Below are 24110 nucleotides of genomic sequence, written 5' to 3'. Positions count from 1 at the left end.
AACTATACTGGATTGTTCTACTCAATGTCTCTTTTTCTTCGAGCTATATGGCAGCTTTTTAGAACCGAAAGACTTTCACTCGTGCAGGCAGTGGTCCGTTGTCTAAATAAAGAACAAAGGGTGCCATAAACCCAGTGGCGTAATTTCTTATTTGGATAATTTTACGTCGTGTGCCGAACGCTACCATCTAAGAACTCAGAACGCTAATATAAGCAGGCGCGGCACCCAGAACAGTCATTCCGCACGGGGTGCACGTGTGGGAACTTTTAGCGCAGAAACAACTCTACTACATAACCCAGCGCAGGTAAACAGGTAAGTCCTTCAGTTCTTCAGCAACATATCCGCCTGAATCGTTCATCTTCTCATATAATTTCATTTTCTTTATATTCTTCAGCTGTTCTTTCGATGATAAACTCCTGAAATCTGATTTATACAGTTGTTACGTTCTGTGTCACCTCATTTCAGAATAAACACTCAAACGGAGGCGCTGTTGAATTTTGGTGACGCCATCTGCACTGGCTGCTACGATCATGAAGTCACCGCCCGCATACTTCGCGCTCTCCTTTGTCTTAGCGGTAAGTCATTGCTCAGAGCATCTGTCGCCTTGTTTTCTCAGTAACTGGAGATTATGTTCACCATTTTTAACTGTAGAGATCCGTCACTGTTTCGGGGTTATGGTGACGCCAACATTTGGTAATGGATGAAATCTTGCACATGCATCTACATCTACAATTGCACTCTGCAGTGCTTACGGGCGTGGTTTCCCCCTGCGAATACATTTACCGATCTTGCGTCAGAAAAATACTGTTGGTGGTACCCCTCTGAATCGGCCGGAATGTGTCTAGTTAAAAAGTTGTGGCAAATTACACGAGATATAATATGCAGGAAGTAGATTGGTTCTCTACCTGTTTCGGAATTTATTTCAGAATTATATAAAAATTTATTTAAGAATTATTTAAGAATTTTTTAAGGATCTCTGAAATGTCACACATCTTCCACGTAACTGCCTCTCTTCTGTGATACATTCTTGCATAAGAAGCCCGTGACGATCCGTGCCATTCTTAATTGAATCGTTTCTATCTGTTGAATTTCACTTACTTCGCACTGGAGCCGACACGGAGAGTTAAGGGATCCAGTACTAGAACCATAATTTGAAAGAGCTTCGAAAGACTTAACATCAAATTCGGCACAAGAATTAAATAAGATTCCACTGGAATTTCTGAAATAACTGGGGAAGTGACAGCCAAGGAACTATTCATATCGATGTGTGGAATTTGTGAGACCAGTGACATACCATCATATTTTAGGGAAAATCTCGGCCACACTATTCCGAAGATAGAATGACCCGTTGTGGCCGAGCGGTTCTAGGCGCTTCAGTAAGCAACCACGCTGCTGCTACGGTTGCAGGTTCGAATCCTGCCCCGGGCATAGATATCTGTGATGTCCTTAGGTTAGTTAGGAAAAAATGAAGACCGGAAGACAAAGAACGAATTGCTCGGCTTAAGAAGTGTGTAAGACAGGAATGCAGTCTTTCGCTCCTAGTGTTCAGTCCATACATCGTGTAACATGAAAACTTGTGATCCCGAAGTAGACGAAATTTAGGAACTCCGTTTTTTTTTTTTTTTTTTTTTTTTTTTGCTTCCGTGGTAGCAAAATAACCCTTGATGGGCGAAGCATAGTGGACATAAAGAGCAGACTAGCACTAGCAAAAAGGGAATCCCTGGTCAAGAGAAGAAGTGTACTAGTATCATACATAGGCTGCAATTTGAGGAAGAAATTTATAAGAATGTACGTTTGTAGCACAGTAAATATCTGATTTTGGGAAAACTGGAAGAGAAAGAATATCAGAGTCTCTGAGATGTCATGCTACAGAACAATGCTTAAAATTATGAATGCTAGTAACGTAGGTAATGGGAAATTTCATCGGAGAATCGGCGAGGAAAGGAACGTATGGAAAACACCGACAAAAAGGAGGGACACGATAACAGAACGTGTGTTAAGACGTCGGGGAGTAACTTCTATTGTACATACTATTAGAAAAGTTGTAGAGTGTAAAAACGGTACAGGAAGACAGAGATTGGAACATACCCAACAAATACTTGAGGATGTATGGTACAGATGCTAATCTGAGATGAAGAGGATAACTTAAAACTAAAATCCGATCGAACAGGTCTCGGAAGACTCTAAGGTACTGACCAACCCCCGTGTGATCCACAGCCTGTAAGCGTCACTGGTTGCGGGCATGGAGGGGCGTCTGACCAACACTCCGCTCTTCAGGTAGTTGTCAGTTTCCATGACCGTAGCCGCTACTTCTTAATCAAGTAGCTCCTCAATTTGTCTCATAAGGGCCGAGTGCACCTTGCTTGCTAACAACGCTCGGCAGACCGGACAGTCAGACATCCAGTGTTAGCCAAGCCCGACAACACATTACTTCGGTAATCTGACGGGAACCAGTGTTACCTCTGAGGCAAGTCCGTTGGCTGGAGAGTAGTTCGTGGCAGACTACATCAAAACGGTCAAAAGGCTAGTGACTTAAGGAAAATAGACAGTATGCTATCAAACCTGAATCTGGTGTCCGCCTCCCCCAAGAACATACTGGCGTGTAGTTACACCTTGAATGGGTCGGGAAAATGAAATTGGATACTTGAAGTTTGTGACTATTTGCATTAATTGACCGCCAGTCGCGATATTTACACGTATTGTATCACACATTATATTTATAAGCTTTATATTACAATACTTTGAGTTCGGAGTTAACAGCTATTCCCTGTAACAGACACTGATATTCTGCAAGTCTTCATGAATTTCGTAACAAGTTTCTTGAGACGTCACCTCCGCACAACATACATAGTGGTTTGCAAAGAGTGTCCTAGAACTAAATCCACATCCACACTCCGCAAGCTACCTTACGGTGTGCACCGGAGGGCGCTACTGGTGAAATTGTACGTCGCTCTCCCCCTTCCAATGTCGTGGTCTGAACAGTCGGACGAAAAGACAGACAGACAAACAGACTGCGAAGAATTCCTATAATGATTCCGCTGGCACCGAATGTTGTACGAAACCCAAAAAAATAACAAATTGTTCATTGTTCGAGGCGGAATCTTCAAGACAGATTTTCGTAAAGTGATGTTTTTTTTCTGTTCGACAATTCTAACCTGTCACTTTTCACTGGCGTCGGTTACTAATCCCGGTAACCGGGTTGGACAATCTTTTCACTGGATGACGGAGAGAAAAACGTATCGTTGTCAGGTAGAGATCTATCGTTCGGGAAAGACGCAGTCTAAATTGATAAGCGAGAATGATGAAATTCCATTTACCGATGTCGTGCTGTTGATGTTAAAAGGATAAATAGACACGTTTGTGTAACTAAATAATTTTCTGTACAACTTTCTCTTCAAATCACGTTCGCTAAATCTGCACAGAATGGGGTTCACCATCACAATGACATCAAATAATCAGGGTACCCGTGAAAGATGGCAAAACTGAGGAAGTTACTGATAAGCTAGCGGTTCTCTACGACAAACATTCAACAGTCCAAACAGTCATACTAAGAAAACTTCCTCCTTCTTTGGTGGCGCATCTCAAAAACGTTTCAAATCAAATTCAAAGACACAACACTACGAAAAATAAAGAATGCAGCGAAACAGCGTAGGGCAATAACTCCGCAGTGCCAAAATCAGGTACGCTTTTTGTGTTGCGTGCAGCGAGACGACAACGGCGATTCTGTGGAAGGATCTCCGTTCTAGCCCCGTCAGTAACCTTTCCACGACTATGAGCTCTGGAGAAAATCACCGGGATACAGAACTAACTCTCACACTTTCCACCTGACGCGCATTACAAGGATATCGACGGTGAAAGAAATAATGAGAACCTCTTCTGAAGCGACCAAAAATAACTGGCTTGCCTAATACGATGGATAAAAACATATAGCATTCAAAACGACTTCCAGTTGTCTGGAAATAGTGAATATAGATTCCATAAAGGTTTCAAGGGACTCTTATAGCACTGTTCCTGCGAAACGATGGCAAGTTGGGATAATGATGATGGAGGTGATAGCGATTACATACACTTCTGTCTAAATTAGACCACATATTGAGATCTGGTGATTGAGGTCGTCATGGTGGATGTGGCTATTCATCCTTGTGCTCACTAAAGAAGTCCTGTGGGGAACAAACACTGGTATGGGAAGGACGTGATCACCCAAAATGGTCACAAAATCCTTAGCAGTAATGCGACTTTGCAGAATAACCATATGACCATGGAATAACATGAAATGACCGCTCAAATAATCACAGAAGCCTCACCATGTTTCACTCTTGGCAGCAAGCAGTGTGCATCGTAAGCTGGTCACATCGTACGCCAGACGCAAACTCGGTCTGATGTTGGAAACCGTATGAAACAAGACCAATCCGACCAAATGAATTTTTCCCCGTTGCTGCGTATGCCATATTTTATGGCTCGGTACCACATTTCCCTATTACGGCGTGGTTTAGGAATCGAGCTCAGTCAGTCCTTTCCAGCTTGGGGAGCACTTTTTTGTTTCGGTGCAAGCATGATCCACGAGCACGATATTCAGTTATGCAATGACTTTCACAGTCGTCGTCCTTTTATTTCTTGTCACAGTCCTCTTTAATGACCGTCTGTCACAATCACTCAACATACATTTTCGTCCACGTCGTAACTTAGCGGATGGCGCTTTTCCGCTTTCCCTGCATGCGATTTATATCTTCGATACGCCGCCTCTTGAAATACCAACCTACCTTGGCTACAGAGGCGCCCACGATACGAGCACGAATAACTGTACACAATCGAATTCACTTAGCTCCGACGTAATGCACTCACAACTACACGTGATATTGCCCAGACCACGAATATCATCTGTAACTCATTGAGGACATTGCACCTGAGCCGTTCCAAGTAAAATACTACAGTGCACCTTTCAGGAGTGGCTAGCATCTGCGTATATTTTCAAGCTTGCATTTCTCGCTGCGTTTCCATATTTATGTGGAGTCCATGTATTTACCTATACAACTTGACTTTGGACATCATGCTGCTGTTACATAGGGCTTGTGGAAGTAATCGAAAACACGCTGACAGCTGCGAACCACCTGCATCCCTTCATGCTTGATGTCTTCTTCGACGGCGATGTCATAATTCAGAAGTATAATTGTCCGTGTCTCGGAGACAGACCCGTGGTACAGTGCTTTGAAGAGCATTTTAGTTAACTCACGTTGATGCCTCGGCGGCCAGATTCGCCTTATGCCTGTGGAACCCCTCTGGGTCACTGTCGGGCGTCATCACCACGTGCGCAAATCAGCGGCCCATTATTTACGTGAATTACAAGACCTGTACATAGGCATATAATGTCACACACCTCCACACACCTACCAACAAACTTATTTTAAAGGGCCACACCAGCAGGTGACTGTTCTGTTGTTTATTTAAGTACAATCCACGTTTCAGCCTATTACGCCATTTTCAAGTATTTGATTTTATGTATTTAACATATCTTGCAGGACACTTAATTGTTGTCCTGTAATATATGCTAAACACACGCTCTGCGAATAAACTAAAGTCTTTAGTTACACTAACCGATCAAAGTATCCGGACAACCCAATGTAATGCGAAATTCATCGATACATGGCATGAGAGCTGTACTCGACAGAATAAAAGCACGTGGTAATTACTGTGTTTGCAGGAGTGCGTAGTAGTAGCAGCAGACTGGTTCAGTCAGAAGGACTCAGTAGCTTCGAATGTGGCTCGCAATTCTATGTCCCCTGTGTAACAAATATGCCAGGGACATTCAACCCTTTTACGACTGCGCATTCGACCTTTGGTGATGTGGCAGTAAAGCGGAAACAGGAAGGAACAAACTACTTATAAACAACACCGGGCAGACCTCTGTACTGAAGGACTGGCAGCGTCGAACATGCCGAAGAGTCATTGTAAGACATCGCATGAAATCAGCAGAAGACATCACTCGTGAGTTGAAAAGTAGTTTAAGTAGCCAAGCTAGCACATTGAAAAGTACACTACTGGCCATTAAAATTGCTACACCACGAAGATGACGTGCTACAGACGATAGATTTAACCGATAGGAAGAAGATGCTGTGATATGCAAATGAGTAGCTTTTCAGAGCATTCACACTAGGTTGGCGCCGGTGGCGACACCTACAACATTCTGACGTGAGGAAAGTTTCCAAACCGAATTCTCAAACACAAACAGCAGTTGACGGGCGTTGCCTGGTGAAACGTTATCGTGACGCCTCGTGTAAGGAGGAGAAATGCGTACCATCACGTTTCCGACTTTGATAAAGGTCGGATTGTATCCTGTCGCGATTGCGGTTTATCGTATCGCGACATTGCTGCTCGCATTGGTCGAGATCCAATGACTGTTAGCAGAATATTGAATCGGTGGCTTCAGTAGGGTAATACGGAACGCCGTGCTGGATCCCAACGGCCTCGTATCACTAGCAGTCGATATGACAGGCATCTTATCCGCATGGCTGTAACGGATCGTGCACCCACGTCTCGATCCCTGAGTCAACAGATGGGGACGTTTGCAAGACAACAACCATCAGCACGAACAGTTCGACAACGTTTGCAGCAACATGGACTATCAGCTCGGAGGCCATGGCTGCGGTTACCCTTGGCGCTGCATCGGAGACATGTGCGCCTGTGACGGTGTACTCAACGACGAACCTGGGTGCACGAATGGCAAAACATCATTTTTTCGGATGAATCCAGTTTCTGTTTACAGCATCCTGATGGCCGCATCCGTGTTTGGCGACATCGCTGTTAACGCACATTGGAAGCGTGTATTCGTCATCGCGTCACTGGCGTATCACCCGGCGTGATGGTATGGGGTGCCATTGGTTACACGTCTCGGTCACCTCTTGTTAGCACTGACGGCACTCTGTATAGTGGACGTTACGTTCCAGATGTGTTATGACCCGTGGCTCTACCCTTCATTGGATCCCTGCGAAACCCTACATTTCAGCAGGATAATGCACGACAGCATATTGCATGTCCTGTACGGGACTTTCTGGATAGAGAAAATGTTCGACTGCTGGCCTGGCCAGCACATCCTCCAGATCTCTCACCAGTTGAAAACGTCTGGTCAATGGTCGCCGAGCAGCTGGCTCGTCACAATACGCCAGTCACTACTCTTGAACTGTGGTATCGTGTTGAAGCTGCATGGGCACCTGTACCTGTACACGCCATCCAAGCTCTGTTTAACTCAATGCCCAGGCGTATCTACGCCGTTATTTCGGTTAGAGGTGGTTGTTCTGGGTACTGATTCATCAGGATCAATTCACCCAAATTGCGCGAAAATGTAATCACATATCAGTTCTAGTATAGTATATTTGCCCAATGAATACCCGTGTATCATCTGCATTTCTTCCTGGTGTAGAAATTTTAATGGCCAGTAGTGTATGTGGTACAATGGTCGATCAGTTCCACTTTATCTGCACTCTGCCGTGGTCAGGGGTAAGAAAAGATAGAGGAATAGTAAAGAGCGACGCCACTGGATTTCGAATAACCTGAAACAAGAGATTTGTAGTGTTTAACACGCTACACCCTATGGTTGTGCGTGGGTAGATTACAGATTTGGCGAATTCCTTTAGGTTGTTAACTGCCATTTGTGCAGCACCATTACTGAAGTACAGAGTGTTGCGTCGCTACTGTGGAAGTCAGCACGGACGCAAACAAGGAAGGAGAGAGGTTGCTGTGGTCGGTGGCAGGAGTCCAAAATGATCTGTACATTAAACTTCAAGATTAATTGCACATTTCATTTCTCAAAATAAAATAAGCGTAACATCTTTTTATGCAGTGGCTTCTGTGATGTACCTTTCGCATTTCTTGATTTTATGTTTTCGTTTTCTTCAAAGGCAAAGAGAAGAGGTGAAGCGGTAGCCCAGAGTAGAGCACGCGCCTACCGTAATGTATTTTTGATTTTCCAGGATTAAAAAACGTAAGATGTTTTTTTTCTGTTCCTCGGTAAAAGAGAATGGACTCTCTCTCTGTTAATGAACGAAGGTGGAGGCACCCTACATGCACGTAAATTAGTCACTATTACCACTCGGCTCAAGAGGGGCTACCGTTCCTCCATAGACATTCAAACACCTGCCTTAAAGTGTCCCCATCACCGTTCGAGCCGTCGTCAGGGATGGAGCACCCCATATTAGAATTCACTGACAACTGGCCAGATAGTTATGATTAGATTGCGTCTTTTCTTCCTAGTCTTAAAAGACATACATAAAATTTTTCACTCGTGAGCGGTAGATAACCATCTCAGTTGCAAAGTAGTGCAGTCATGCCTGTCCCTAAGAATGAAACCCCACAATAAATTTGTGATTTCTGCCCAATCAGTTTCTTACCCTCCATGTCCAAAGCCCAGTAATATATTATTCGCTATCATCTGACTGAATACTTCCGGAAATTCAACTTACACGACAAATATCAGGCTACGCTTCGTAAACACTACACTAATTAAGGTAACTGATGACCTGAATTAAAGCTACGTGCAACCGTGATGCTCAAATACTGACACTGTAGCACTTCAGAAAAGCATTTTACACTGCCAGCTTTGCTAAATATGTTAGAAAACATGCACCAGCTAAATTATTCAGATAGTGTGCCGTAGTGTTTTGAAAGCCATTTGCAAATCAGACATGGGATGAGGAGCCGTTCTGGGACGATATCCTCTCAGCACAGCCACAAGTCTTAATCCTGAGACCACTATTCTTTTCCTTGTACATCAGTGACGTGCAGCTCATTTTGTGCTCCTACAAGCAACTATAATTTCTGCGCCGACAACCTTCATCCCTATCTTAATTCCACACCGGAATACATCAAAACGGTCATCGACGGCATGAATGACGATCTGTCATCTGTGTTCAAATGAGTGCTAAACCTGGGATTTAACCGACATGGGAAAAGTCCCCAGCAGTTCCAGTATCGAATCTTAAATGAATTAAATCCGAAACTTCGGAACAATTGTGTCCTATTCTTTCGATGGTGTCCTAAGAGCAGTACACCAGGAAATGTGAAAAGCCGGCCGCGGTGGTCTAGCGGTTCTAGGCGCTCAGTCCGGAACCGCGCGACTGCTACGGTCGCAGGTTCGAATCCTGCCTCGGGCATGGACGTGTGTGATGTCCTTAGGTTAGTTAGGTTTAAGTAGTTCTAAGTTCTAGGGGACTGATGACCTCAGATGTTAAGTCCCATAGTGCTCAGAGCCAAATGTGAAGAACTTAATGTACCCTGTATGAACAGCTCAAGTAAGCTATAGTTACTGTCATCCGCTACAGGAAGACATCTGAGAAATTTCAAACCATACAGACGTTTCAGATGATAATTTCACAGACTATAAAATATAATCCCGTAGAATCACGTTCTGCTGAAACTCAGCTACAAAAACGTATTCCAACACTGCATGATTAGTGAAGAGTCTAGTTCGTTAGAACTAATCATGGTTGTTTGTTGAACTACATCTGAAACTTCCATCTATTTGACCACGTCATTGCTTCATACTCCGAGTTAGGATGTTTGCGGCCAGTTTGCGGCCACACAAGTTTTGTGCCCATTTATATTATAAAACATCTCTAATCTGTTTCTACGTTTCGAGAAAAATCTGCTCCTGTTTTGAGTGAAATTTAATGCCCCCGTCGTTTTATGGAAAAATTATAGCACTTGGTTCTGCTAACCTTAAAATACAGAGAATTGACGACAGACTTCAGTTGCCAGAGGCTACAATCATGTGTCTGTGAGTTGCGTTTGCGTGTGTGCGTGTGTGTGTCGACTATTCTTGACGAAGGCCTTGCTGGCCGAAAGCTTATTTGTGACAGGCTTCCTGTTCTGCCTATCTACGACTCTGCATCTCCGCTTTATGGTGAGTAGCAGCTTTCCTTTTCATAATATAATTGCAATATCTTTGACTCCAATGTCAAAAATAATATTTATTCTGTGTTTTTACCTCACTCTAGATGAGTAACATCTCTTACAATGTTACCTACAAATGTTGCAACTTCTTTTACGACGATAATGTGACATTGTCAGCCGAAAACAGGTTTAATTAATAAATTAATATATCTTGCAGAATATTGAGTCTAACAAGTCCCTGTCTCTTTAAGCAAGCATCGTAGCTAATTGGTCAGTTGCCTTATTGTTGTTGTATTTGTAACGTGACACAGGCTGGAGTAAGCCAAGTTTACTGTCTTCAATTCTCTCTCTATTCTGTCAGCTTCCCATGAGTAATGGGGCTATTTTCATTAATAAATCGATATTGTGAATCAGTGGCTCCCAAAATTTGAAACGCTGCCTCAACTTTGTTACGTAGTGAAGAAGAGTTAAATCAAGCTTAACTTCTGCTAATTGTTTCTTGTCTCTAAATGTCCCACCTGTCTGAATACATCCATACAGCAATGTCAGGCAGGAGCCCTTTAATAAGGTAAGAAGTGTAACGCTGCCACTGTCATGTCGACAGGAAAAATTCTCTGGTGGTAAGACATTACTTATAGACAAAAAAGGGAAGAAAGTGACATTTACAGAGACGCAACAGCTCATAGTTAACCGGGATACGGCCTGGCCCATGAACCGTTCCTTCCCTTTACCGTAATTGTACTATAAATCTCTTTTTCCCCATTTAGATTCGGTGCTTGCTAATTAATTATTCGATCTACTGGTTTAGGAAACCACTAAAAGTAGTCCTTGAAGGCACTTACCACCTTCTCTCACAGTGGGATAAAACAGTTAACGGTAACGGCGATTAATTTTGAAATAATGAACTGTTTACTTGTTTATCTTCCATTTGTTAAGGTTATGACAGAGCCTTATCCTAGCTCAGTATTCGTCTCTCGCTGTGCAACTGAAACGAGTGCCTGTCTAGCATCGCTCCAGTAGTAAGACTGTACAGTATTTTCCTACAGCTGCTATACGATTCCATCGAATTTTCAGAGTGTGTGCCTGCGCTATATAAGGATTTATCTCTCGATACCGTGTTCCTAGGATCAGTGTTGTAGACTGCGTATTTAAACAAGGTGGTCCATTGATGGTGACCGGGCAATTTGTCTGCTACTGATGTGCGGATTAGCCGCGACAGCAGCTATAACACCTACTTGGGCATCATCATTTGTTGCAGGTCGTGGTTGACGTTTCACATGTGGCTGAACACTTCCTGTTTCCTTAAATAACGTAACTATCCGGCGATAGGTCCGGACACTTGGATGATGTCGTCCAGGATACCGAGCGGCATACATACACACGCCTGTTGGGGATTTTGAGCACAATAGCCATACATAAACGCGATATCGACCTCTTCCGCAATTGGAAAACCGTCCATTCTAACACGGATAATGTATCACGAAGCAAATGCCGTTCGCACTGGCGGAGTGTTACCTGATACCACGTACTTACACGTTTGTGTCTATTATAGCGCCATCTATCACAAAGCGAAAAAAGTGGTCCAACTAAAACATTCATATTTCTTTACGTACTACTCGAATTCGTAGTAAAAATGCGGCTTCCTATTAAAAAAAAATGCAGTTGATATCCGTTTGACCTACGGCAACGCCACCTAGCGGGCCAACCATAGCGCCATCTGGTGTCCCCCTTTAAGCTAGACAAGTTTCGTTCTATGTAGTTTTTTTCGTTTGACGCTTATTTCGTGAGATATTTGGCCCGATCATGATCAATGGACCACCCTGTGTATGACTAAGTAGTTCTTTTCTTTTATGATAATCTGCTATATTTTTTTAATTCGTACTTTTTACTTCTACAGGTCCTGTTCTTCTCGCAGGGCTATACTGGTTCCAGGTAAGGTTTAAACTGTTCGTATTCAATGAAAGTCTTACCTCCTCCTTTTCCTTGAAAGGATATGGCTCCTGTACACCTCCCGCAAACTCGATCCTCCTCACCCGCTCGTCTCCCCGATCCTCTCCCACCCCCGCCCGCTGCCGCGCCTATATTCGCACGTCCCACCCGGTCTCCATCTCTCCACCATCCATACCCTCTCCCAAGGTGGCTTCCGCCAGCTCTCCCTCCCTGATGATGCCCTCCTCCCCTCCGTCTACCCCTCCTACCAACTTTGATCCTCCCACCCTCCTCCTGTGCTTGCTCCTCTGGGCACCCTCCCTTCCTTCTCTCCCTTTCCCCTCCCTCCTCCTTTTCTCCCCCCTCCTCCCCCAGGCCACCCCTCCCCTGTCCCTCTCCTCCTGCCCCCGTCTCCTCAGCCATTGGCATCCTTTTTCTCCCCTCTCCCCCACCTCACCCCTGTTCCCCTCTTGGCAGGTCCCCGGACTCGCACACGCTAAGTGGACATTCGCGCGCCGGAGATCACCGCCATCAGTGTTTCGTGTGTGCCGTCGTGTTTAGTGTTCAGTGTTCACCGTCACACTCCATCGTTCACCAGTGCCATCGTCCTCTTCAGTGTTTGGGCGTCGTCTCATCAGTTAGCAGTGTGGACTATCGACGAGTGTGAACGGCTCCGTGTTTGTCTCTATGTGTCTCCTGTTTTATTGCCCACCGTCCTGTAACTTATGTGTCTTCTCACTGTTTTTGCTCCTTGTATATTCTATAGCTGAGGAGCAGCGTAGTCTGCTGCAGACAGCCTGCCTGTTGTACAGGTTTTAAAATAACACTAAAGTAAAAAAAAAAAAAATGAAAGTCTTACACTTTAACCAGTAGGGCCAATAATACACATAAGGTAATTTGCGTTGAATAAGAAGTATCAGAATTAATCAAATGCTAGTACCAATCTCAGGACAAAGGTACCTCTGAAACGCTGCTAACTGATTACATCTACATCTACATCTACATCCATACTCCGCAAGCCACCTGACGGTGTGTGGCGGAGGGTACCCTCAGTACCTCTATCGATTCTCCCTTCTATTCCAGTCTCGTATTGTTCGTGGAAAGAAGGAATGTCTGTTTGCTTCTGTGTGGGCTCTAATCTCTCTGATTTTATCCTCATGGTCTCTTCGCGAGATATACGTATGAGGGTGCAATATACTGCTTGACTCTTCGGTGAAGGTATATTCTCGAAACTTCAACAAAAGCCCGTACCGAGCTACTGAGCGTCTCTCCTGCAGAGTCTTCCACTGGAGTTTATCTATCATCTCCGTAACGCTTTCGCGATTACTAAATGATCCTGTAACGAAGCGCGCTGCTCTCCGTTTGATCTTCTCTATCTCTTCTATCAACCCTATCTGGTACGGATCCCACACTGCTGAGCAGTATTCAAGCAGTGGGCGAACGAGTGTACTGCAAACTACTTCCTTTGTTTTCGGATTGCATTTCCTTAGGATTCTTCCAATGAATCTCAGTCTGGCATCTGCTTTACCGACGATCAACTTTATATGATCATTCCATTTTAAATCACTCCTAATGCGTACTCCCAGATAATTTATGTAATTAACTGCTTCCAGTTGCTGACCTGCTATTTTGTAGCTAAATGATAAGGGATCTATCTTTCTGTGTATTCGCAGCACATTACACTTGTCTACATTGAGATTCAATTGGCATTCCCTGCACCATGCGTCAATTCGCTGCAGATCCTCCTGCATTTCAGTACAATTTTCTGTTTTTACAACCTCTCGATACACCACAGCATCATCTGCAAAAAGCCTCAGTGAACTTCCGATGTCATCCACCAGGTCAATTATGTATATTGTGAACAGCAACGGTCCCATGACACTCCCCTGTGGCACACCTGAAATCACTCTTACTTCGGAAGACTTCTCTCCATTGAGAATGACATGCTGCGTTCTGTTATCTAGGAACTCCTCAATCCAATCACACAATTGGTCTGATAGTCCATATGTTCTTACTTTGTTCATTAAACGACTGTGGGGAACTGTATCGAACGCCTTGCGGAAGTCAAGAAATACGGCATCTACCTGGGAACCCGTGTCTATGGCCCTCTGAGTCTCGTGGACGAATAGCGTGAGCTGGGTTTCACACGACCGTCTTTTCCGAAACCCATGCTGATTCCTACAGAGTAGATTTGTAGTCTCCAGAAAAGTCATTATACTCGAACATAATACATGTTCCAAAATTCTACAACTGATCGACGTTAGAGATATAGGTCTATAGTTCTGCACATCTGTTCGACGTTCCTTCTTGAAAACGGGATGACCTCCGCCCTTTTCCAATTCTTTGGAACGCTACGCTCTTCTAGAGACCTACGGTACACCGCTGCAAGAAGGGTGGCAAGTTCCTTCGCGTACTCTGTGTAAAATAGAACTGGTATCCCATCAGGTCCAAGGCTTTCCCTCTTTTGAGCGATTTTAATTGTTTCTCTATCCCTCTGTCGTCTATTTCGATATCTACCATTCTGTCATCTGTGCGACAATCTAGAGACGGAACTACAGTGCAGTCTTCCTCTCTGGAATAGCTTGGATAAAAGACATTTAGTATTTAGGCCTTTAGTCTGTCATCCTCTGTTTCAGTACCATTTTGGTCACAGAGTGTCTGGACATTTTGTTTTGATCCACCTACCGCTTTGACATAAGACCAGAATTTCTTAGGATTTTCTGCCAAGTCAGTACATAGAACTTTACTGCCTCTCGCATAGCCCTCCTCACACTACATTTCGCTTTGCGTAATTTTTGTTTGTCTGCAAGGCTTTGGCTATGTTTATGTTTGCTGTGAAGTTCCCTTTGCTTCCGCAGTAGTTTTCTAACTCGTTTGTTGTACCACGGTGGCTCTTTTCGATCTCTTACGATCTTGCTTGGCACATACTCATCTAACGCATATTGTACGATGGTTTTGAACTTTGTCCACTGATCCTCAACACTATCTGTACTTGAGACAAAACGTTTGTGTTCAGCCGTTAGGTACTCTGTAATCTGCTTTTTGTCACTTTTGCTAAACAGAAAAATCTTCCTACCTTTTTTAATATTTCTATTTATGGTTGAAATCATCGATGCAGTAACCGCTTTATGATCGTTGATTCCCTGTTCTGCGTTAACTGTTTCAAATAACTCGGGTCTGTTTGTCACCAGAATGTCTAATATGTTATCGCCACGAGTCGATTCTCTGTTTAACTGCTCAAGGTAATTTTCAGATAAAGCACTTAAAAAAATTTCCCTGGATTCTTTGTCCCTGCCACCCATTATGAACGTTTGAGTCTCCCAGTCTGTACCCGGCAAATTAAAATCTCCACCCAGAACTATAACATGGTGGGGAAATCTACTCGAAATATTTTCCAAATTATCCTTCAGGTGCTCAGCCACAACAGCTGCTGAGCCAGGGGGCCTATAAAGACATCCAATTACCATGTCTGAGCCTGCTTTAAACCGTGACCTTCACCCAAATCATTTCACATTTCGGATCTCCGTCAATTTCCTTCGATACTATTGCACTTCATATCGCTATAAACACGCCTCCCCCTTCACTGTCCAGCCTGTCTCTGCGGTATACATTCCAACCTGAGTTTAGGATTTCATTACTGTTTGCGTCTTGTTTCAGCCAACTACTAGTACTATATGGGCGCTATGACCGTTTATTAATGAGAGCAGTTCTGGGACCTTTCTATAGACGCTCCTGCAGTTTACTATTAGCACATTAATATTTTTATTCCGTGTTGCATTTTGCCTACTCCTACCTTGCCGCGTCTCAGGAGGCGTCTTGTCGGGCCTAGGGAGGGAATTCTCTAACCTAAAAAACCCCCATGTGCACTCCACACGAACTCTGCTACCCTTGTAGCCGCTTCCGGCGTGTTGTACACGCCTGACCTATTCAGGGGTACCTTACATTTCTCCACCCGATAGCGGAGGTCGAGAAATTTGCACCCCAGATCTCCGCAGAATCGTCTGAGCCTCTGGTTTCAGCCTTCCACTCGGCTCCAAACCAGAGGACCGCTATCGGTTCTGGGAACGATACTACAAATAGTTAGCTCTGATTCCACCCCGCGAGCGAGGCCTTCCGCCTTCACCAATTTCGCCAACCGCCTGTAAGAACTGAGGATGACCCCTGAACCCAGACGGCAAGAGTCATTGGTGCCCACATGAGCAACAATTTGCAGTCGGGTGCACCCAGTGCTCTCTATCGCCGCCGGTAACGCCTCCTCCACATCTCGGATGAGACCCCCCGGCAAGCAGAAAGAGTGAACACTGGCCTTCTTCCCCGACCTTTTCGCTATTTCCCTAAGGGGCTCCATCACCCGCCTAACGTTGGAGCTCCCAATAACTAATAAACCCCTCCCCCCGTGTGCCTGCTCGGACCTTGCTGAAGGAGCAGCCACATGTCCACTCACAGGCAGAGCGGGCGATGCCACACGGCCAGCCTCCACATTTACCCTCCGCCTCGTGCGCCGCGAACGCCGCTGAACCCGCCACTCCCATTGGGGAGAGGGTGGCCCAACCGCGCCCGGTATCCGCGAAGATGTCTCGACAGCAGGGACACTGGATGAAGCATGTAACACCTGGGGTGTACCTTGCGACGCACCAGACTCCCCACTGCCGCCACACTCCGGGGCGGCAGCCTGAAGACGGCTGAACGCGGCCATCAACACGTTCAGCTGTTCGCGAACAGTGGCCAGCTCCTCCTGCGTCCGTACACAGCAGTCACACATCCTATCCATCCTAAGGAATCAATTTACTGAAGAGAGTTAATCAACTTTTAACTAGACTGCTAATTCACTAAAGGCGGCCGACTATTGACTAAACTGTGATTGCTAGCCACTTCTTGTAGAAAACAAAGAAAATAGCACTACCTGTCTCTGGACTGTATTGAAAACAAACACTAGCACTACTGGCACTATGGTTGACTAAAGGGACTCTCTCTGACTGTATTCAAAACAAACACGAAATCTATGGAACACTATTAGTAGCTCTCGGCAAATAAAGCTTCCTAAAAGCAAAAACACACGGAAGAAGAAGTGACAAGTAAGAAAAATACAGTTAATACTTAAATTAAGGTAGCCCGCTGCACAGCAGACGTGAAGCAGACGGCGGTTTTCAGTTACAGAAGCACGTTAGGTCATAGTAGCAGTAGGTAAATCACAATTCATGGCGACATGAAAAATGTGTTAGTCATTTTGGAAAATATATTTATTTAGAGAAGCGAACGTGTACTACGGGCAGAGTTACGAACTACCGCACTGGTCACGGTTATTATCGAATGCGATTCTTTACAAATTATCCTGTTAATAAGTACATTAAAACAAAAGAAATGGTATTTGTAATAACATAATTTGGAAAGGGAGTCTCTAATTTGTTGTCAATAAGGTACCTTCGTAAACAACAGGTACGAAGCTGGGCATCCATGACGCCCTTTTTCCTGTGCTAGTCAATAGTCTATTTCATGTTAAAATTTTCCACAAATAGTAAATCTTAGGGATAAATCGCTATACAATCTCAGAAGCCGGTGAAATAAGTTTCTAACGGTACTTAATTAACCACTGAATGATTATTGTGTGTTGAGAAAAAGGAATGTTGACTTGAGATATAGTGAAGCTATACTAAAGCTATGAATGGAGGTTTCTCTCTCATTAATCTCTCCTATAAAATACGTCATAGGTCAATATTACCTACCGTTTTACTGCATTTCTCCTGAACCCAAACACATCTAGCCCCAGAAAGACATCTACGACTCGTTTCCTTCTGATGAAAATAATTCCTGTGATTGTGTTGCATGAGTTGCAAAATTTGTATCGACAAAAGTACTGCAACGGCCAACTCTCCAGTACTAAAACTGTATATACTGCAAACCTAAGAGAAATCCGAGCAGCAGCGAATGCAAGCTTGAGGGCATAGAAGGAAAAAATTCCTATTGGCAGTGGCAAGCACCGTGACTGACGAGATCCTTCACGTTTTCTCGGTGTCACTGATTAATGATGAGCTTACATTTCTTTACACAATATTTTGACGACCCAGTCCTCTTCTTCAGGTGCTGTGAGTTGCGATATTATGTGCACTCGCTCCGAAAGAGAAGCCACGAATCTCTAATCTATGTGACGCCCACCCCATTTTCTGGCGAATTTGGTAAACTTCTAGAGAACAATGACATTTGCTGTGTTTCGCTCCCGTCAAAGAAGATAAAAAGTGTAGATCTGAGTGATGTAAGCTATGTTTGATGGTCGAATATTTGCTTTTCTGAAACAGTGTGACGGTTCCTTGAAGTTATTTTCAGTGCAGGTGCACTAGTACAGTCTACACTCCTACGAGAATCATTCTTTTACGTGCAAGATAATTAATGGACGAGGGACCCTGCATTGCAGCGTACGATAATTTGAGAATTTGGGTCGGATGGTAAGCATGCTCGGATGGCAGAGGAAGTTAAGGAAACCGTTCTACGGACGTGGAGCATCAGAATTCAAGTCCCGGTATCGCACAAATTAGACTTTCGGCGTTGCATTACCACAATACCCTATGCGAGGTCACAAATCCTCATACTTCCTTTCACATTCGTTCCCCATCTCCTGTTTCATATAAAAATATAAGGAGTGTTTTATAATGTTAAAGACGATCGAATTACCCGAAAGCCTGGTGTGTACCGTGTTCCATGCGAATGCGGCGCGTCTTACACGGGGCACACAATTAGAGAAGTCGAGGCGAGATACAGTGAACATTAGCGACACACCCGTCTAAAACAACCAACACCATTTGGTATCGCCAAACACTCTTTGAAATACGATTATGATATGAAATACGGGGAGATCAGTATTGCAGTGCAAACTCCAAGTTCGTGGAAGAGAGCGTTTAGGTAATATATCTAAATGAAGATTATGCAAAATCTAATGGACGGGAAGGGAGGCTGCAATTTGAACTATGATTGAAGTCTGGCGCCTTATTAAGATCTCGACGGCTGTCACATCCATCACAGCTGGAAAAGACTGATAGAATATGCCTGTGCCTATATGGGATCTGAAAAACGAAAGAACATCAAAGTGCGTACTGGGCGTCGGGAGCCGAACACACAATCAACTATAAACAGCGGAGCGGTATCAACATTGGTTAACAGTGTGGCTGGAGTACATGGAGCGAGTGCACGTAGCACCGCAACTTGCAACACCTGAACACGACGGCTACATAACTCGTCGAAACATATCCTGAAAATTGAACAACAACTGGGCTGTATACCCGCGAGTACACAAATACCGTTTAGTAAATTAAACAAGTTAGTTTCCATAGAAGACACACAACGGTAATGTCGTCATTTGAACATTTGAGCCGATATTTGCAATGCATTACAAATTTGGGCAAGAAATCAACCAGCCATGAAACTCCACGGATTTACACAACACCCTACCCGATGATGGGAGAATAAAGAAGACCACTTGACTCCACATTGTTTTAATTATGTAAATGCTTACATCAAACTGTTTTTTCTAGCGAGGGAGGGTAGATATTTTGTTAAAATGTTAGATGGCAATTATAGCGAACTGCCACCAGGATGAGTTTTTTCTCCATAATCACGAAGGAATTCATCGGTGCACGAAGTATTTTGCTGGTTTCAAGAAGCACAGACTGACAACTTAAGGTATGTCTTACTGTTCACTGCCCTGCCACGCACTGGTTATGTGATATTGTCTAAATGCTCTTCGTGTCCCCAAGCCTCATACATTCAAATGCTGGGTTCGAACATCTGCAACGCTACAACGAGGTGTGACTGATGGACAATGAATCTTTCCGAGACTTGTCAATTATTAAGGGCTGTAAACTGAAAGCTACTTCTATATACCATCCTAAGCCCAAACCAAAATGGAACGACTTCAGCACAATCTGCAGTTTTCCATGTGAGCCAAATTACAGAGAAGTTGAGTAATAACTTACCCAATAAATCTGCTTGGTGTCCTTTATTCTTTGCGGTGTGGAGAAATGAAAACGCTAAACCGCTGAAATGAAAATTACCGAACTGTCAGTTTAAATGGTGATGGTCGCAAAATACCAACACGAATTCCTTACAGATGAATGGAAAAACGGGTTGAAACCGACTTCGAAGAAGATCAGTTTGGATTCCGGAACACGCTAAGTAGTACTAACCCTACGACTCCTCGTAGAAGATAGGTTAAAGAAATGCAAACCTACGTTTATAGGAATTGCAGACATAGAGAAAGCTTTAGACAATGTTCACTGGAATACTCTCTTTCTAACTCTAATGGTGGTATGGGGAAGATACATGGAGCGAAAGCTCTTTACAGTTTGTACAGAAACCAGATGGCAGTTATAAGAGTCGAGGGGCATCAAAGGGAAGCAGTGATTTAGAAGGGAGTGAGACAGGGTTGTAGCCTATTCCCGGTGTTATTCAATCTGTATATTCAGCAAGCAGTAAAGGAAACAAAAGAAAAGTGTGCGTTAGGAATTAAAATGAAGGGAGAAGAAAGATAAACTTTGAGGTTTGCCGATGACATTGTAACTCTGTCAGAGGCAGCAAAGGACTGGGAAGAGCAGTTGAATGGAACAGGCAGTGTCTTAAAAGGATGATAAACGATTAACATCAACAAAAGCAAAACGTTTATAATGGAATGTAGTCGAATTAAATCAGTTGATGCGGAGGGAATTATATTAAGGAGTAGGACACTTAAAGTAGTAAATGAGTTTGCTATCTGTGCAGAATAATAGCTGATGATGGTCGAAGTGGAAAGGATATAAAATGTAGACTGACAATGGCAAGAAAAGATTAAGAGAAATGTGTTAACGAAAAGTATAGAATTAAGTGTTAGAAAGACGTTTCTGAAAGTATATGTCTGAGGTTAATCACGTATGGAAGTGAAACATGGAGGATAAACAGTTCATACATGAGGAGAATAAAAGCTTTTGAAAGCTTCTGCAGAAGAAAGCTGAAGATTAGCTGGGTAGATCAGGAGGTACTAAATAGAACCTGACTAGATGAACGGATCGGTTTGTAGGACACATTTTGAGACATCATTAACAATTTATTATGGAGGGATTCGTAGGTGGTAAAAAATGGTAGAGGGAGACCAAGAGATGAATACAGTAAGCAGATTCAGAAGGATATAGGGTGCAGCAGTTACTCGGAGATGAAGAGACTTCCACGCGACAAAGTAGCATGGAGAGCTGCATCAAACCAGTCTTTGGACTGAAGACCACACAACAAGCAGCAACTAAGTGTGGTAATACACTGAAGTTACGTAACCACTTCTTTCAGGAGCCTGAGATTGTGATATCAGTACAAGAAAATGTAACTATTACGTATAAATGACGAGGAAGACCCATTTTTATAATTACACGATTGCAACATAATCATCGAAAACAGTCGCATCCGTTAGATATCTGGAACAATACTAAAGCAAACTGTAAGCAAGCAGATGACAGTCTAAGATTCGATGAAAGTATCTTCAGGAACTATAGTCCACCCATAAGGAGGTAGCTTACAAAACCCCGTTCGACCAGTACTTGCATATTGCTCGCCAGTCTGGGATCCGCACGGATAGGATTCACGGAGGAAACAGAGAAGGTCGAAAGAAGAGCAACGTGTTTCGCTAAAGGTTCTTCCGCACAGATAGGATTCATGCAGGAAACAGAAAAGATCGAAAGAAGAGTAACGTGTTTCGCTGGAGGTTCTTTTAGCAAATTCGTAAGCATCAGGAGGATGCTAAGCCAACGTCAGCTTCCGAGAACTTACGTTCCAGGTAGAGTCAACAAATTAATTGCTTCTTCCCATGAATATGTCACGAAAACACGATGAAGGCTTTTTTTCTTTGTTATTTAACAAGTAGTGGAGCCACATCACGCCAGCACTATCATGGTGACCAACACAGGACGTTCTACTGTCACCTCTACGAGTTAGTATTCGAATCTAGGAGTCACAGGAAGCGGGTCTGTAACACCTGTACGTCTGGGTGCGATACCCATTGATACGATCACTTCAGGGAGACACTAGACGGAAAGTGACTGTAGGGTAGCAGTTTTAAGTGCAGAGGCGGAAAAAGCGCTACGTTAAGTCGATTGGGAAAAGAGACCTCTGCAATTGTCTGTGCGGGAAATAGGACTGCCGATAAATTTGTGCCAGTAGCGGCAACTCATGCTTGGGTATTGGAAAATTTTAGTGGAGAGGTGATACCGGTGTAAATTATCTTTGGGGAAATCTCTTGGGCCACCAACAGTGTCTGCGTATCTGTAACTTACCAAGTCGTCATATTACTGCTAAAGTTGACTATAAAACTGGCCGCTTGTTGCATAGAGTTGTGTGGGCTTTGTTTTTGCACGGAACGTTTCACGTCCCTGCTTGTGTTGAATCGTTGAACTGTACAGCTGGCGGTGCCTATATTTAGCTTCAAAGCTTGTATGCTTAATTTAAGCCCTCCATAGATGGTTAATTTTCCCTAAGGAACAGAATTGTTGAGCGGTTATACTTCCACCTCTGGGAATGACAGCAGTTTCTCAGATTCAGATTGAAGGGTTTGTTCGAGTGTGTCGAGGCGTTGTAAAGTCGTGTGGCGAGTACTTTGAATACCTCTACAAGAGTATCGAAGAGGATTCCATTATATAAATTCTCGGTACATGCGTAACTTGGGTCACTGCTTATGATCTGTAATACCTCACTCTGTATGACGTGCAGGCGGCACGGATGTGATGGGGCTGCTTAACCACGGACTGTGGCTGCGTACGAGGGGGCTAGCCTACAGTAGTTCTCGCCGTGGGAAGGTACCATCTCCCGTATGTAGATGCGCCCCCTGCTTATCTTCAGTCAGCAAACTAATGTACAGGACAAGCTACCTGAAACAAGAAGATCACTTCCGCAGCGCCAAAGCAATTCCAATCGCTCACAAGCATCTTCACGTACAAGGCATATGTTCACAGAATTGACAGGATGAAGGGTACACTCATACAGACAAATAAAGGTGCTTGTAATGTAATTCAGTGACTTCTGTTGCTGTGTGCCACAAAGACTAAAGATGAGTTAATGAACTTTTTACTCATCGGCTCCATCCAGGCATTTTACTCTCAAGAGGCTGCACAAGAGGATCTAAAATTATTTGGTCAACTGGCAACTAACACAGATACGAAGATCTCCATACATCCCAAAATAAACATGTGGTCAAGTTCCCAACCAAGTTCTCAGACGTCATTGACTAGCACCATCATTGATGCGGCATTCCAAACTGGTGACCAGTAACGTAAAATGAAAAAATTCCTCAAGGCATATTATCATAAAGTATCTCTTTATCTTAATATTTGTTGATGCAGTTGTAAGGGAGATGAACGTATGTGGGTGTGGAATAATAAACAATAATGAGGAAAGGGTTATTTCTGTTTTTAGATCTCGTACTAAAAGTCTTTAATTGTAAGGGAAGCTCTCCTCAGTGTCTGCTCAACATGTTGGCAGTACTTTGATTAGTTGTTATACATGTCGTCCTCCCCCCATGACCCATAGACCTTGCCGTTGGTGGGGAGGCTTGCGTGACTCAGCGATACAGATAGCCATACCGTTGGTGCAACTACAACGGTGGGGTATCTGTTGGGAGGCCAGACAACCGTGCGGTTCCTGAAGAGGGGCAGCAGCATTTTCAGTAGTTGCAGGGGCAACAGCTGTATGATTGACTTATCTGGCCTTGTAACACTAACCAAAACGGCGTTGCTGTGCTGGTACTGCGAACGGCTGAAAGCAAGGGGAAACTACAGCCGTAATTTTTCCCGAAGCCATGCAGCTTTACTGTATGGTTAAATGATGATGACGTCCTCTTGGATAAAATATTCCGGAGGTAAAATAGTCCCCCAATCGGATCTCCGGGCGGGGACTACTCAGGAGGATGTCGTTATCAGGAGAAAGAAAACTGGCGTTCTACGGATCGGAGCGTGGAATGTCATATCCTTTAATCGGGCAGGTAGGTTAGAAAATTTAAAAAGGGAAATGGATAGGTTAAAGTTAGGTATAGTGGGAATTAGCGAAGTTCGGTGGCAGGAGGAACAAGACTTTTGGTCAGGTGAATACAGGATTATAAATACAAAATCAAATAGGGGTAATGTAGGAGTAGGTTTAATAATGAATAAAGAAATAGGTTTCCCTGTAACCTACTACAAACAACATAGTGAACGCACTATTGTGGCCACGATAGACACGAAGCCCACACCTACTACAATAGCACAAGTTTATATGCCAACTAGCTCCTCAGGTGATGAAGAAATTGAAGAAATGTATGATGA

At 43.8% G+C, this 24110-nt stretch overlaps 1 protein-coding gene across 1 annotated transcript in view; it reads left to right on the top strand.

Annotated features, from left to right (window-relative positions):
* The first annotated feature begins 251 nt into the window (after positions 1 to 251).
* The window catches only part of LOC124795744, a 37341-nt gene continuing 13482 nt past the window's right edge, over positions 252 to 24110 (top strand). The window contains exons 1-3 of the mRNA XM_047259827.1: positions 252 to 312; positions 466 to 575; positions 11780 to 11814. Coding sequence (XP_047115783.1) covers positions 531 to 575; positions 11780 to 11814 — 80 coding nt within the window. The 5' untranslated portion in view covers positions 252 to 312; positions 466 to 530. The remainder of the gene's footprint in view (positions 313 to 465; positions 576 to 11779; positions 11815 to 24110) is intronic.

The sequence above is a fragment of the Schistocerca piceifrons genome, chromosome 4 (genome assembly GCF_021461385.2).
Source record: "Schistocerca piceifrons isolate TAMUIC-IGC-003096 chromosome 4, iqSchPice1.1, whole genome shotgun sequence".
NCBI classification, from domain to species: Eukaryota; Metazoa; Arthropoda; class Insecta; order Orthoptera; family Acrididae; genus Schistocerca; species Schistocerca piceifrons.
This window is presented reverse-complemented; position numbering and strand designations above follow the sequence as displayed.